The 18058-nt window shown below is 41.8% G+C and overlaps 1 protein-coding gene across 1 annotated transcript; it reads left to right on the forward strand.

Annotated features, from left to right (window-relative positions):
- Positions 1-6653: 6653 nt before the first annotated feature.
- On the forward strand, positions 6654-14802 carry fezf1 (FEZ family zinc finger 1; the record flags this gene model as incomplete). The annotated part of the gene is made up of 5 exons (XM_083663294.1): positions 6654-6975; positions 8093-8487; positions 9759-9893; positions 10476-10608; positions 14558-14802. 5 exons carry the CDS (start codon positions 6654-6656, stop codon positions 14800-14802), a joined length of 1230 nt encoding a protein of 409 aa, XP_083519420.1.
- Positions 14803-18058: the final 3256 nt, after the last annotated feature.

The raw sequence follows: 18058 nt of genomic DNA on the forward strand, positions 1-18058 counted from the left end.
CAGGAGATACGTGTCCGCGTGTGTCACAATGTACCATGGACAGGAAGTGGATGCAGCGCGTCAGAGGAGTACAGGAAGTGGATGCGAGGCGTCAGAGGAGTACAGGAAGTGGATGCAGGGCGTCAGAGGAGTACAGGAAGTGGATGCGAGAGGAGAAGATGCTGTGATTTCAGGACTGATGCCCCCCCCCCAATGCAGCCATGTAGTGTAGAGTGCTGCAGGAATGAGTCCTAAAGCCTGGAGATGAGTTGACATGGTTTCACTCATCTCAAAGTCTATGGGTCTTTTGAATGCGTTTTTGGTGTTTTTTTTAAGTGATTTCTTTTAAGTGATCGCATTTACGCTTCAAAAATCATAAGAGTGGTGTTCATTTGTGAAGATGATCTTGCTGAACAAAACCTCTAGTAACTAAACTAAACTTTTGATATAGGAACTATATGTCATTTTGGAGAACGATTGAGTCAACACGATTCTCATCTTCCCAGGTCGTATCCCAGTATTTGACGACGTGAGAAAATGAGAACCATGTTCACTCAATCTTTCCTCAAAATCGCATATAGTACCTTTAACCACATGATACCAGGCATCTACCCAACAACCCATTCAAAAACCGAGGGAACCGAGTGCGACGCTAACTTCCTGGTTGACCTCCAAGAATACGTCATCCCTGCAACACTCTCTTCTGATTGATGTCACTCTGTACAGTCGAGCTCGGCGCCCCCTTGTGTTCGTCTTTTTTTTACTGTCACTCCCACCGCCGCGCTCTGCCAGTGACATCACGGCCTGTGTAAGCCTTTCTCTCCTGACAGCGACGACAGCAGAAACTTTACAACAGTGTTATTTTTATCACAAGCTTGGAATTATACGGTTCCAGCTGGGTTTTTTTTAAATCCGAATTGAGCCATCTACAAATAGTGATGGTCGTTGAGTGTTACTTTATGGTTTTATTGTTTATTTTTTTATTTTTTTACTAAATATGTTTTGGGGTTAACTATTTAAAAAGATAGGAAGTAAACTGTCATATTATGTTTGATGTACCTCAGATCTGCAGAGACTTGTAACCTTGACGTTGAAGAAGCAGGGAGAAGGGCAAGGGGAAGAGGAGAGGAAGGATCGTACAGAATGTAGGGAAACAGTGGATGGGTGAATCCAGAAGGAGGCGGTAATGCAACATACAGGATGCCAACTGCCATAAAACACCACAGAAGAAGAAGAAGAAGAAGAAGAAGAAGACTTGTAACATGGTAACTCCAAACTGAAATGTTGCTTTAGCACGGTCGTTTCTAAACCAGCCAATCACAGTGTGTGTGTGGGGGTGTGGGTGTGGTGGGGGCTGGGCTGGCCTGTGGCCTCACTAATCACTGATGGTGGGTTTAGTTGTTATGATTGAAAAAACCAAATGGATTCTACTGGTTTCTATTGTCCACAGAAACACCAGATATCACTGAAACAGCTTCCAGGGTTTGTGAGATGCACATTTTTCTGCCTGAAAACGATCCGCTACAGGTCTGGACGGGTTCAGACAGATTCCTAACAGATCTGGAAAAGCCTGGAGAGTATAGGCCACATTTAATTATTTTAATGTATTTTTAAAGGTCTTAAATGGTTTCGGAATCGCACAAAAAGTGTTGGAAGTGTTGCGGAGTTAATTTTGCTCCAATGCACGACACCATGTTCTGTAGACGCTGTGATGATGCCATGTCGTCATGTGATTTGTCCTGTGGTGAAGAGTAATGACGGCTGTGGAGTGAAGCGGTCCGTGCGACGTCACATCGCCCGGACCGCCCATCAGCATCGCACTGATCAGTGATCACCGATCAGAGTCTTCAAATCAATAAACCCTTAAAGGTCCACTTGGCTCATTTCCAACCAGCTTTGTATCATTGCTACATCATTGCTTTGTGTAACTTGCCTCCATCTTGCCCGGACCCAGAGCTCCCTGTTCATTCACACAACTTCCTGCTCCAAATGATGTCATAATGATGTCATTTGAACCAGGAAGTTCTGTGAATGAACAGGGAGCTCTCGGTCCAGGCGACATGGAGGGAAGTTAAACATTGTTCATTTGCATATATACATATACATATATATATAGGCTATATACATATAGGCTACTGATTTTAGTAAAGATACAAAGCTCAATGAAAATCACAAAGTGACCCTTTAAAGACACGTGGGAGCTGCAGAGAGCTGGCCATCTCTGAGCAGGTGGTCATAATGTGACTGTGAACCTCTCTGTCTCTTTCAGTGGTCATGTTTTGTCTTGAACAGTTTTATCAGTCAAAGGTTTTACATGTGAGTCAAGGGCCAAAACTAATGGACCAAATCTATGGAGTATATTTCTATGGTCTCTGCACCTGTTTCGTCCAGGTGTGTTCCCTATAAGTGTCAGAATTAAAGTGTTTTTAAAGCTCTTTAGTTCTCTGTCTATTTATTCAGAGTGGAGGAGACCGTGACCGCACTAACTACTGTAACTGCAGCTTCTCTGATGAAATACCGCATAGAAAAATTAACTTTGGGCAGTCAGCCTTTTCCTACGGAGTCCAGACTCATTTTGAGGACTCGTGACTCGACTTGACGAGCACTGATTGACTCGGACTTGGACTCGAACATTCTGGCATTCAGACTCGGAAGTTAGAGATGAGGACTCGGACTTGTTAATTGATAGCCTAGACTTTTTTTTTATTGTAATTTTTAATTATAGGCCGTATTAATTTGGTGTTGACACTTTACAATAAAGGTCACTAAATGAACCGTTGATAATAAGATTGTTAACTATAACCCTAACTATTAACTAACCCTAAACTATTAAATAATGCATTGATACCTGCTTAACATGAACACCTTTAGTAAATGATTAGACACATTAGTTATTGTTAATTAACTCAGTTAAAAACATACATACATTTTCAACATTACAAAGTGGTGCTAGCAGTCATGTAAAATGCTTATGTGCTTGCAAAAGATATACTGTGCTGATGGGATCCCTACAAGTGGACCATGAGAAATCGGCCGGGTGAGTCACTTTTTAACCTCGTCAAAATAGGGCAGGAATGGGTGCCAGATAACTAAAAATGTCTTAAATGAATCAGGAACCTGAGTCTCTCCATACGTAAAATTGAGATGCATGTCCATCAGCCACAGCTGAAAAGAAGGTGGAGAGGAGGACTTCCATTCCTTCAGAATGAGTTTCTTGGCAGCAGTCGTCCCCTGTGTCAGAGATTGCTGCACAGCCATTGGGAGGAGCAAAGAGGATTCCGAGCAGCCGAAGATGGCGAGTTATCTTGTAGGCCTTATAGAGTACCAGTCAAATATTTTGGCCCAGAATCCAGACAGTGAAGGGCAAAACCAAAAAGCATGGGACACGTGCCCTCTGACACCGACACCTATCACATAGTGGTGAGACAGAAGGATGTGTACTAGTTATTAAATAGGCTATATGCATCGTCACCATGTCTTATACGGTATTAAGGAACTCACAGTGCAATATATCATGAAAGGCAAACACCCTTGCATGTTGGGAAACACATTAGATCTGTATTGCAAAGTAGTTATCATGGGTGAATAGATCAAATAGTCCCGGTCCCCAGATCTATTGATCTGTCATTGCTTTAAAGCCCTCAAATATAACACTGACTGACTACATGATATATAGCCTAATTGATCAGAAATGGAACAATTTGAAAATGGAGGCCAGCTCTATCGCCAACTCCTCTCTGCCAGCTATCTTATTTTCTAAGCTACAGAGGCCAGGTGACTTTCAAGGATTTGGGTTTTGTTGTGAGAAACTCCCTCAGAATTCTAAACCAAGTTACTTTGCACTTGAGTTTTTCCTTGGAAATTATGGGCCATTGTATTTAAGCAAGAAGTAATATGCAGAACAGTAAGGAGACACCTGTGTGTGTGTGTGTGTGTGTGTGTGTGTGTGTGTGTGTGTGTGTGTGTGTGTGTGTGTGTGTGTGTGTGCGCGCGCGCGCGTGCGTGCGTGCAATATATATATTTAATTTAGCAGGATGCTTCATAATTAACGGGCTGCTCGTTACGGCGCTTTATTGAAATTATGATAATTAATACATGAGAAAAAAGTGAATAGATTTTTTTTGTGTGTGGTTGTTATTAGCGTATATTGTTATTGTTATTATTATTATTACTATTGTTATTGTTATCCATTATATTATCATTATTATATTCACAGCGAATGCGAACGGGAACCCTATTGTTTTTGTCCAGATTCTTTACTCTTATAGGCTGATTGTAAATTGCTATAGCTCAGTGTCTGATTGCCTTGGTCAAAAGTTTTCAAATTTGGCACACATATAATGCACTAAGCTGGTCTCCGTGTAAAAAATATTATGAACAAATCTGCCCACGGGGGGCACTACAGCGATTTTACGTGTTTAGGCCACCAGAGCCATTGTGACATCATCACCATCCCTTCCCTGCTTCCCAATAACATTGTGACATCATCAGTGACATCCTCATTGATGTCATAAATCTATAACGGTGGATTCCGAGTGATTCCGACCCACACGAATACAATCAACATCCACCATCTTATCACATATAGACAATAGACAACATTATTATTATGCCCTATACTGTCCAGGCTATTGTTTTTATTATTATTATTATTATTACAATTAATAGAGCGATCATATAGCCTAATAGCAGATAATATAGTTAAAAACGTGTTAACTGGAATATTGTTCCATATTGTCTCAGTTACCTGTTGGTTGTTGGGTGGATGTCTCATAGCCTAAATGGATGGATGTCTCAGGTAAATGGTCAAAATAATATAAATTATTATTATGATTATGATTCCTTCAATCTTTTTATTCATCAGACACTTGTCTTTTTGCATTAAAAGTGAAAAACCGAAACATAATTTTTCAGTATAGCTTTATTTGGACTGTAGTAGACCTAAGTAATAGTAGTAATATTAATCGGATAATAATAATAATAATAATAATGACATTTTACTGTTGTTTTTCGCTGTATTCTGTTCTGAATGTCGGCTTCTCGCTGCATGCATTACAGCTTTGCAGCATATGTTCAAAAGCTGAGCGCGCAGGCACACACACGAACGATGGGGAAATAATGTCCTTGATGAAGTGATTTGCTTTTTTATAGTCAGTTTCATGGAGTCATCAGGAGTTTAGAGACACTGACACGTCTCTGTCTGTCTGTCCAGGTTCAGCTGGTGTGCGGCGGGGCTCGATCAGCTCGGCTCAGTGTCACTCTGAAGTGTCTGGACAGAAGTGTGACAGACCAAAGCTTCAGGAAGCTGCATGCGGCTGCTGTGCGTAAAGGAAAGGAAAATAAAGGCGTTTGGATCCAACTGATTATCAGTCAGAAAGGCGCGCCGCCTGCATGTGCAGGAAGCGCCCCCTTTCGCTCCATTTTCTATTCAAGTTCAAGACTCAAGTTCACCCATTTTCTGTTTTATGACTTGCATTTTTTATTTTACGATTTAAACATCACATCATCAGATGACATTCTATAGGACGAATCAGCGTGATGTCACAGTCACCTGGAAATGCGGAAACCCACAGCAGTTATGTGGAGTCGTTCCAAACAAACGTTAATACGTCTTCAAAAACTATCAAATCGTTTATATTTTGACAGTCTGAGTGAGAGCAGAAGTAGCTCAAGAGTTTGATGTATAATATATGCATGTCGTGTTAAACTTGTGTGAACTGTCGCAGTTGTTAAAATGTAAACAGGGTCAGCCGGCTATCAGACGCTCAAGCTGACGCTCCATAGGGTTCCATTGCCGTTGCCACCCATTGACGCGGTTTGTTTACCAAAATGTTGCTTGCTCGGCTGATCCCTCGTAGCCTATTAGAGACCAACACAAACTCCACTTATTCCCCATACCCGGAAACAAAGGGGTCAATAATATAAATAAATAAATAGCTGCCGCACTTTTCTGTCCTGCATATGACATTATTCCATGCAGTTGATTTTCCCAATTCATGCAATCCTGAGGGCGCTATTAAGCTCTTCCAGTTCCTGAGAATACTTTTGCCGTCCATCATAGCCGTTTGAGTCCACAAGTTCATGTCTGTGTAGTTCATTACAACCGTGCGTAAAACGCGCGGTGTGGAGGCGAGGCTGATGTGACCTGTGACGGTGTGACCGGGTGTGACCCCGCGGCGCTGTGTTTAAAGTGATGTCACAAGGAGCCACAGGGGACCTGCCGGGATTCACCACACAGCTTCAGATCAACACAGGAGTCCTGCTACTAAACACCCGCTCCTCCCCTGCTCTCCAGCCGCGACGAGAGGCGGATTTATCTGAGAAATGATCCATTATCCCCTCCCCTCTCCTCCTGGACGGTAACGATCGGCTCTCCACACGCCTTATCGAGCCGTGCTGATTGTCCAAGCGGGGATAGTGAGGGGGGTTTCCCGGTCAGATGATGCCCGGGCCGTGGAGCAGACGCACCGACCCCAGCTCTCTATGGGCTCCTTCAAGCATCGATACTTTTCGGCATATTAAGTAGCAAAGGCGACGTCCGTTTGAATTTAAATGAAATTATTATTCAAATGTGAGCATTGTTTTTATTATGGCGGCACCAGTCGTTAGCTTCATGTAATATTATGCTGGCGAGTAAAGAAACCTTTTGAAAGGCATTATAGGTGTCGCCAGTGATGGACGGTCCTCTGCGCCATGGCCCAGCGGGGCTCCTCGGCTCCCCCCCGGCTTCAGGCAGCCTTCTTGCGGGCACCGATACGATGCTCCCTCCCTCCTCCAGCAGCTCGAAGCCGCTCGCCTTCTCCATCGAGCGCATCATGGCACGGCCCGTGACGCCCGCGCCCAGGTCGATCCCTGCGCTACCCGGGTGGCTGCAGCGCGCTCCCGAAATGTGCCCGTCCGCCCTGCACTGCATGATCCCGCTGCTGCCGTTCGGGTACGAGCCCAACATCACCGGACTGGACCCCAGCCACTTCGACACGGCGTCTTCTCACCAAGGTTAGTCACGTAGCCTGTTTTTCACTCGTTTTTATGTTTATTTCGTGTCGAGTCGACCTTTTGTTTTCAATTAGCGTTAGTTTAGTTTTAATTCTTTTTTAAAGCGGGTTTTCTAGTTTAGTTATATATCAATCAATCAATCAATCGATCAATCAACTTTTATTGGTGGACACAGTCCATAAAAAACACAAAAGAAAACGTGCAAAAGCACAGTAAAAAATGCAATTATATCAACATTTTCACATGTGACTGTACTAAAACCAGGATTATTAGTCAGCAGCATAATGGCATTCTGAGAAATATTCAGTGACAAATAGGCTAAATTTGTAGATCAGATTTCTCAAGAGCGCCTTAAAAGTGTCACTACACCTGGGTTTTTTCAGCAATATCCACATGCAGTCATTATAAGCAACTTGGAGTTTGTGGAGGCTGCAGCTTTTCTTTTTTAGTTTTTGGGAAAAAAAGTTGTACTTTAGTTTTTAGTTAAGTGTTTTTTGCATGGGGTATTTGTCAAAGACGAGATTCAAAAAGGTCAGGAAAAAGTATTGTGTAAATTAAAACATCACGCCAGTAAAAACTGTATTGACTTATGACAGATGAAGAATATATCCACAAGACAACAGCTGTCAGTGTTTGTGTCAAACCTGAATCCACCCCAAACACTGGCTTATGTCTGAAATAAACTGACAAAGACCGAAACTAAACACATTTTCTACATCATTTTAGTTTATGATAGTTTTAACAAACAATACAGCTTCAGTTTTTATTTTTATTTTTATCTATTAATTTTGTAAAGCCTTTTTTGTTTTTTAGTTGTCGAGAATATTTTTTCAACCCCGTTTTCGTTAGTTTTCGTTAACTATAATAACCTTGCTTCAGCTTAAATGTCTGAAATAAACTAGACTAGAAATAAACTGACAAAGACCAAAACTAAAAACATTTTCTGGATCATTTTAATTTGTCATAGTTTTAACACACAATAGATTTTCAGTTATTTTTATTTTTATCTATTTTAAAAAGCCTTTTTTGTTTTTTGTTGGCGAGAATATTTTTTCCCACCTGTTTTATTTCGTTAGTTTTCGTTAACTATAAAATAACCTGCTTCACTGTCCCGCAGACTTCCTGGGCTTTGGTTTGAGCTGTAAGCCCCAGCAGCAGCAGGAGGAGCAGGCGAGCCAGCCTGGGTACAAGCTGTTCCGGCCCCGCGTGGTGAACCAGGCGTCCTTCCCGGGCCTGGGGCCGGGGTGCGGTTGCCCCTCCACGGCCGGCCTGGTCACTATGCACCCCGTGGCCGCCTCTTACCTGCTCAGCACAGCCAGACACAAAGCCCTCTTGCAGGCGGAGAGGAGCAGCAAGCCCGGGGGGCTGTCCCCGGGTCACATCCAGAGCTACATGAAGGAGAGCCGGGAGCAGCTTCACATCCTGACCGACAGACAGAGAGGTTCCGCCCGCCTCCAAGCCTCCTGTCCGGCCATCAAACCCAAAGTGTTCACATGCGAGGTCTGCGGCAAGGTGAGCATGCCTGACGAGTTTGGCTTTATTGTTTTTAATTTATGCATTTTACTCGTTTTCATTAGAGTAAATAAATCGATCAATCTGTCAATCGATAGGCCTTATAGCCACTTTGCCAGGTCAAATGCTGAGCCATATTCCCCGTCTTTTAAACATACTGTGCCCAGATACATCTAATGTTGCTCCTCGCTATCCCTCATGCTGAAATATGGAGTCAGTATTTGGCGCGATGTATGACCAAATCTGTGACATCATAACCTATCTGACAGCAATGTGGCGTGTGGCATTCAAAATACAGCATCAGTCATATCAGGAAAATATCGTAGCTCCATTCTGATACTAGCCTACCTATGTCACATTACTGCTTTTGGTTTTATTGCTTTTAACTGTCTGCATGGAGCATTTTTACTCGTTTTCATCAGAGGTGTGGATTTACTAACGGTGCCAATATTATTCACAACACCTCCAAACACTGACTGATAGAAATCAATATGTCGGCATGATAGGCTACATTATTCGACATAAAACACCAAACTATCAGCCAGGAGGAACCTGATGCAGGAAAATCTGATACAGAAAAATCACCTGAGCAGGAAAATCTAGTGTAAAATATTGAACATCAGTCTCAGGAAATGTGTAACATCCTTCATCACTTAGAGGAAATCTGTGACCTTGAGCCAAGCTTTAATAACCTGGCGGTCTTTATCTCCCTTGTGCCCTGCTATACATTTTGTGTAGGCTACATTTGCAATATTCGTATTACGCTACGCATCGTTGTCCCAACGGGCTTGACATCTGCCTATAGGGGTATTTTTTGTAGTGTTTTAGGCTACATAAAAAAAGAACAAGAAGAAAGGAATTTAATGAAGGAAAAATGACAACATTCACACGCTGAGCATCAGGACTATAATAGTTTTTGTGTATTTAATACATGCCTATTTTTGATATATTTCCGCTCAGGTGTTTAACCTCATTAATTATTGTATTTTGTGTATGGGAGTGTTTGTTAATTTCATATGCTATATTTCTGCTCATGTGTTTAGGATCGTTTTTCTAAGTTGTTTGTGTATTTATTATTATTATTATTATTATTATTATTATTATTATTATTATGGTGTATTTCACATAATTTGGCCTATATTTCTGCTTAGCTGTCGAATAGTTTTGGTGTAGCTTAGGCTATTATCTCTGCTCGGGTGTTAAATGGTTTTTATTTATATACATTTTTAATACAAAATGTTTATATATTAATTTCATGTATTTCTGCTCAGGTGTTTAATGCCCACTACAACCTCACGCGGCACATGCCCGTGCACACGGGCGCGCGTCCTTTCGTGTGTAAAGTGTGTGGGAAAGGCTTCCGCCAGGCCAGCACGCTGTGCAGACACAAGATCATCCACACTCAGGTAGCCTACGCTTTGATCCACAAAAGATTAGCCTACTCATTAGAATGGCTAATCATTGTGCATTATGCAAAATACACACTAATGGCTTACAATATTAATTCCATAATATTATAACCTGGTCATGACGCTATAACAGATCGCATAACAATGCTCTTATATTTGTATCGCTTGTGTGTGTGTGTGTGTGTGTGTGTGTGTGTGTGTGTGTGTGTGTGTGTGTGTGTGTGTGTGTGTGTGTGTGTGTGTGTGTGTGCGTGCGTGCGTGCGTGCGTGCGTGTGTGCGTGCGTGCGTGCGTGTGTGAGCGAGTGTGTGTGAAGGAGTGATATAGTCCTAATTCCCATAATATTTCTATAGGGACTGACATGTGTCTGATTCTCGATAGGGCCGGGGTTTAGTGATCTATAGCCTATAATTTGTGGAAGTTTAGCCTTTCTGTAATATTGCATATTATAAAAAATGTAGAGCACTACCGTTCCTTCTTCTGACGGAACTCATTGCATTTGGTTGATCACTGTAGTAAATGATATAGTAGGCCTATAGGGCTATATAGCATATTCATCCATGTGTTGTTGTTGTTGCAGGAAAAGCCGCATAAGTGTAACCAGTGCGGGAAAGCCTTTAACCGGAGCTCCACCCTCAACACGCACACGCGCATCCACGCCGGATATAAACCCTTCGTGTGCGAGTTCTGTGGGAAAGGCTTCCATCAGAAAGGTAGGCCTATTACGTGAGAATGGCTATTATTAGCATATCAATTGACAATTTCGTAAAATAATACATCTAGAGCTCCAAAATTAATCTATTTTTTTAAAGTCATTGGCTGAAGTTCCCCGAATTTCTTCAAAAGAATAAGATCCCGGGAGAAAAATCACTTTAATATTCCGAGATACTTTTTTATTTATAGGCTATTTGTACCTACACTATCCCTTCTGAAAAATAAATATAATCCCACATGGGTTATTTTTATTTTATTTTATTTTCCTTTCTTTTCCTTTCTTTTCTTTTCTTTTCTTTTCTTTTCTTTTCTTTTCTTTTCTTTTCTTTTCTTTTCTTTTCTTTTCTTTTCTTACAAAAGGATAATATGCTAAACATTCAGGTAAACAGTATAGCAGCACATAAACATTCAGGTAAATAGCACATATAGATCAGGCACAAATGGCTATAGAACATAGAAGGAACATTTTTAAATATAATTACATTAAAAACAGGAGTATGGACTATATAAATACACAAATATAAACAGATTTAGTCAGAGGTTTCAGGGGAAAAACGTTCCATAATGTTTCAATACCTTATTACTTTTTGTTGTTTAGTAATCTGAGTGATTTAAGAGAATTCGGTTAGGAGAAAAGATGAGATCTTACCTCTTTAGAAAACCTCTATTTTTCTATAAAGAAAAAAAAACTTTTGTCTTTGCATAGAGAATGAAATTCGGATATTCAAGGGCGCCATCATCTCTAGATTATCACATAAAGCAGATAATATCCGCAAGATTAAACCCTGTTTACACGTGTCCAACATGTTCCAAAGATATCAACGATGTCATGCAAGACAGTGTGCCGGATTATATTTATTTGTCAGTAGGCTATAGCTTTTATTTAGAGTTACACTTCTGAAAAGAGACTTAATTAATTAATTAATTAATCGTATTAATTAAGAGAATGAACATAATGTAAGTGCAGACATATGGAAGTTATTTTGAGATAGGGCAAAAAACATCTTATATACTGTAATCACCTTGTATTTTTTTATATACCTGTCATTATAACATTCCTGTTTGTTCATTTGCATTTGTATGTATCCCTTTAGAGTTTATCATAAGAATAGCTATGTTGGTCTCCAATCTCCATCTTGTTTCAGCATACATGAATCAACATATTGTGGTAAATTCTATAGGTAGCTTATATTAATAGGCTACTGTACCAAAGTGATAAGTAAATATAGAGGCTGTTAAGGGGGGAAAGCAGGCATTTTATAATGACTTCTAATTCGTGTTTTTTTTTGTCCCCATGCGTCACTATAATATGGATATAGGGATTTATAGTTTTGCTGTGATATTTCTTTCTGAAATATCCTATCATAAAAACTATAGTTATTTTTCCTGAGGGCTGACACAAATCTCTAGAATATAAATAAACATATTTCTTCTACTTTTGTCTTCTATTGCTAAAATATTTCTAGAAATGTTAAATGGACTGCATTTATATCGCTTTAGTCTACCGACCACTCAAAGTACAAAACTACAAAACTACAAGAGAAAACTATAGCTAGCATATGATGCAATGAATGAGTAATAATAACCCTCCTTTTGAAGAATATTACATTTCAAAATAAGAAAGGGAGTGAAAGAGTTGCAATTAGTACCTCCTGAGCAGATTCATTATAACCTTTCATTTATTTTCATGATTTATTCTTACATTTTTCCATTTTCCCCTCTGTCTCAAGTACCCCCCCTCCACTATAGGGGTGATTGATTGATTGATTGATTGATTGATTGATTTATTGATTGATTGATTTTATTATTGATATAAAAGACAACAAAATCCAAGGGAAAGTGTGAACACTTATTTCCAACATGGTCCTTGGTCTTAGAAAAACAGGACATACAGTAACACATAGCATCCTATAAACAATACAGATCAATTAAGAATAAAAAGAACAAGAGATACAAACAGCACAAGTTCAAAAACCATTTCAACAAAAGGCTCAGCATGTTACTCTAGCTTACACGGCAAGATTTAATTTTGTTAGGGATCTTGTTCCACTCCTCCCGCCGTATAGAGGAATGTACTTCTCCCAACCTTGCTTTTTACGTTGGGTAGTTTCAAGTTTGCTACACTAGCTCTCGTGTTCAGGCTATGAGTGTCCCAGACAAACTGAAAGTACTTAGTAAAGTAAATTGGACAAAGGTCATGCGATATTTTATAGACCATGACTGAGTTTTAACTGTTGAACTCTACCTTCAACGGGGAGCCAATTCAACTCTAATGGATTGAGCTAAATGTGTTCTTGGACTGACGTTAAGGATAACCCTCATTAGTTTGAAGCCTGTCTGTTGATCTTTTAGTTATAGCACTGTACCAGAAAATACTGTACAGGTGTAGTCCTAGTGACGTAGCTAAAGCTAAAGTCATCATGGTCTTCTTGTCAAGGAACTTAGATATTCTTATCAAATACTTTGTCCTTGAGTGGATTTTCCCAATGACAGAGTGGGTCATAGCTTCACTCGTCATACACTGATCCAATTGACTTCCCAGATACGTTACACAACACTTTTCCTGTAACTTAGCACCGTTACATTCAACTGAAAAACTCAACTGAATTTATACTTTGTTCCAAAAACAAGACATTCAGATTTCCCTAAGTGCAGGATAGCTTATTGTTGCATAACCATGTGCCTTACATTTTGAAGCCCTTTACTAAGTGATGATCTGACTGATTCTAATCACTCACCGGTTACCAAGGCATACCGAAATAACGGTCATGAACAGGCTGACTCCATGTCATTAATATACAACTAAAATGATAAAGGAACAATAATGCTTCCTTGAGGGACACCAGAGGTGAGGTTTTTTGCCTTTTACCTCCTACTTCTACCCTTTGGACTCTGTCGGAGAGGTATGACTATCCAATTCAGTGCCTCTCCCCCTTAAAACCTATTGCCTTCAATTTACACAGTAGGATTTGGTGATTGACAGTCAAATGCTTTTTGTAGGTCAAGCGTTGCCATTTCGCAATACTTGCACACAGCCAATTTGCTTCTTAATGAAATCAGTTCAGAAGGTCAGACAAGTATCAGTTGAGTAAGAGTGTCTAAAACCTGATTGAAAATCATATAAAAATATTGAACTGGTTGACATCATTAAAAATCTGCTCATGAACAGCCTTCGCTAAGATTTTACTTAAAACACTTCAAATAGACACATGCCTGTAGTTACTTTGTTCCATCTTACTGCCTTTTTTTGTATAAGGCAGTAACTTTTGCCTTTTTACATTACTGTGGAACTTTGTCTGCGTACCCCAGTTTGGGAATTAGTGTGGGTTGCTCTCATAAAACTCTATTGGTGGTTCTCAATGTGGGGTCCGGGGACCACCATGGGTCCTTGAGGGGGTTCCAGGGGCTCCCCAGCAAATTCAGAATCCCATGACTGTCTGTATTGAGATAACAGAGAAACCACGATCAAAACTCACGATGATTACTCACTATGGCTATTCAAATGATCTTGAATCTTGAAAACAGTAATTTTTCTACCTTCTCTAATGCAGGGGTTCCCAAACTTCTCCGACCAAGTAGGCCTACCACTACGTACCAAACCAAATTTCCCCAGGACCTCCCCCCCCCCCCACCCCATAAAATAAAATTTTCTGATTTAACCATGTAATAGCAGCAGAAAGGCTAAATAACAATATAAGGCTACTAGCTGGTTCAAAACACAGTTTGGGAACCAATGCTCTAATGTGTTAACTTATTGTAGACTAAATAAACCATAATGGTGACGTTTAACAATTCAGCAGTTTGCTGGGGACCACCACCCCCCAAGGCCCCTGGTGGTCACTGCACCCCATGTTGAGAACCACTGCTCTATATGCTGTTAAAACTGATCATGTATGTATAGGGGTTCTAGACTTGTTTGTCCTGACTCTCTGTCTCGTCCTTGTCCAGGAAACTACAAGAACCATAAACTGACCCACAGCGGGGAGAAGCAGTTCAAGTGTTCGATCTGCAGCAAGGCGTTCCACCAGGTGTACAACCTGACCTTCCACATGCACACGCACAATGACAAGAAGCCCTTCACCTGCCCCACCTGCGGCAAGGGCTTCTGCCGGAACTTTGACCTGAAGAAGCACATCAGGAAACTTCACGACCTGTCCGGCCCACAGTCGCCCCTCAGGCCTGATGCCAACTAACACTGTACCCCAAAAACTATACCGCATACCATGACCCTGTACCCCAAAAACTATACCCCATACCATGACCCTGTACCCCAAATACTATACCCCATACCATGACCCTGTACCCCCAAAAACTATACCCCATACCATGACCCTATACGCCAAATACTATACCCCATACCATGGCCCTATACCCCAAAACTACACCCTATACCATGACTCTATACCCCAAAACTACACCCTATACCATGACCCTGTACCCCAAATACTATACCCCATACCATGACCCTGTACCCCAAAAACTATACCCCATACCATGACCCTGTACCCCCAAAACTATACCCCATACCATGGCCCTATACCCCAAAACTACACCCTATACCATGACTCTATACCCTGAAACTACACCCTATACCATGATTCTATACCCCGAAACTACACCCTATACCATGACTCTATACCCCGAAACTACACTCTGGCCTATACCATGACTCTATACCCCGAAACTACACCCTATACCATGACTCTATACCCCGAAACTACACCCTATACCATGACTCTATACCCCGAAACTACACCCTATACCATGACTCTATACCCCAAAACTACCCCAAAACTACACCCTATACCATGACTCTATACCCCAAAACTACACCCTATACCATGGCTCTATACCCCGAAACTACACCCTATACCATGACTCTATACCCCGAAACTAGACCCCATACTATGACCCTACACCCCATATCATGACCCTATATACCCTGACTCCAAATCATGATCCTAACCCCCGAAGAAACTCTTCAAGGAACTTTGTGAGCTGTCCGACCCAGACTCAGGCCTGATGCCAACTAACCCCAAAACCACACCCTGATCCTGAAGAGACACCTCAAGGTACTTTGTGACCCGTCCACCCTCCAGTCATCCCCCAGGCCTCATACCAACTACCTTTGTACCCTGAAACTATAACCTGACCATGTACCCAGTAATGTATGCCCTCTGTACCCTGGCCCTGTATCCTGATCTTATACTCTGTATCCTGACCCTATACGCTATACCCTGACACTGTACCCTGATCGTGGCCCTGAAGAAAGACATCAGCATACTTAATGACCCGTCCGGGGCCCAGTAACATCTACCCCTTTTCGACCAAGGCAGTTCCAGGGCTGGTCCGGAGCCATGCCTAATCTCGAAGCAGTCCTTTGTGTCTCAACAGCCAAAGAACCAACTCCCAGCCAGGAAAACTGGTTCCAGAGTGGCACCAACTCTTTGCTGGACTAGAAGAAAGAGCCGCTTACGTCAGGGGCTGGGGGCAGGATTATCGTGACCAACATTTGTTAAATGTTTGTTAAATTCAGACACAATCGCGCTGTGATGATGGACTCAGCTCTGTCTGCGCTATCAGCATATTATCTATCTTCAGTGTTAATAAGAATCAAAATGTGTTCAGTAATTACCTGTCTTTTCGAATGTAATCGCCATTCATAGCAGTCACCCGTGTTGTTTGGATTTCACCACCGAAGATTCGAAAAGCCAGGAGTAACACTTGTAGAGAGACGGAGTCCACCATTGTGGTTGTTGTTATGCTTGAAGATGTCACTAGTGTTGCTGGGAAAGCAGAAGACGTAGACAGATAATGACCGAATGACGTGGCTCTTGGGCCAGCTCAGCTCTAGCCTGTTTGAAAGCAAACCGGTTCTCATGAAGATTCACAGTTGATACAACTGTGAACCGGCTCTAGCATCAGCACTAGGCTCCAGTATCACTTTCCACCAACTGGAACCTCACAGCCAACCCTAACAACACATACCCAACCCTACTGCTGACCAGGAATCCCAACCTGTTCTCAGGGTCAGTCTGAGAGCAGGTCACTGGGGGCTGGGTTTACCCAGGCTATCTGTACTCTACACCCTGACCGTGACACCAAGGGTACGTCATGAATCCTCTGGACCCAGCTGCCCCTCAGACCTGATACTAACTGATCCTGATCATACACCATGGCCCACATCCCCTGACCCTAAATCCCATACCCTGGCCTTATACCCTGCTCTTGACCTTATGCCCTGACCCTAAACCCTAGACGCTCACCTTACACGCTCGCTCTTGACCCCATCTCCTGACCTTATAACCTGCATGTGACACTATACGTTGACCCTATACCCTGAACCCAAACCCCACATTAGAGGTCTGCAACTCGACCCGAACCTGACGGGACCTGTCGGGTATTGGCCGGGTCAGGCTTGGTTTTTAGATAAGTACGGTAATTCAGTTCGGGTCGGGTCTATGACTTTTAACTGGGAATGTTTTAATGGGGTTTCGGGTGGGGTTTTGGCTTCAAATGTTGCATTACATTCGAGCTTAGTTTCGGGTCGGGCATTGAACATCGCAGGCCTCAGGCTGGGCTTGGACTTAATTCCCAGGCCTGTGCAGACCTCTATATACCCTGACCTTATATCCTGCTCTTAACCAAATATCCTGACTTTATACGATGCTGATACCTTGAGTCAGACCCTGACCCTAGCCTGGAAACACAAACAGCCGCCCCCCCTGCCCGACGGCTGGCCACTAAGCTCTTCTCTCTCAGCCCATGTGAGAGTCCTGAACTTCACGGAGGACAAGTAGGACTTTTTCCATCACCTGTCCCCTTATCGTTAGCCCATCATATTATTATGGTGGCTAATTATCATATCAATAGCCACCGATTCTTATTCGTTTTCATTGTTATTGATTTGGATCTCAAGATGTGAGATTGGTGAACTCTGAGACCAGAGATGTAGTGGAGGGTAGTTTTACCCACTTTTTATTTGCAGAATAGAGGTTATACCGTCAATTTTAATCTGATATAATCATTTATGACATAAACTGATACATGGGATATTTAAGGGGGAGAGAGCATAGATTAATGCTTCTCTAAAACTATATCTGATTTTTCTTCCCGCTGGTGGCTGCCTGAGGTGACCCAGCCTGTTCTTCACTGTGCCACTACATCACTGGTCCTGACTTACAAGCGGAACTTTTTCCCATCCTTATTTTTATTTCGATCTCAGGATTATTGTACAAATATTTTATATTTATTTTAAAGTTTAACACTGTTATAACTTAAAAGAAGTGAAGACTATATAAATAGTTTCGTGTGACGCCGAAAGCTGAACGTTTTCTGAGGCTGAGCAACAAGCCTGCTGCTGTACAGACCTGTGCAGGAACCATAATAAAATCACCCGTGCGTGTTCCGTTTGTCTTCTGGCTTTGTTTCAGGTTTTCAGTGCAGTAA

The sequence above is a fragment of the Poromitra crassiceps genome, assembly GCF_964638095.1.
Source record: "Poromitra crassiceps genome assembly, chromosome: 30".
Taxonomy (NCBI): Eukaryota; Metazoa; Chordata; class Actinopteri; order Beryciformes; family Melamphaidae; genus Poromitra; species Poromitra crassiceps.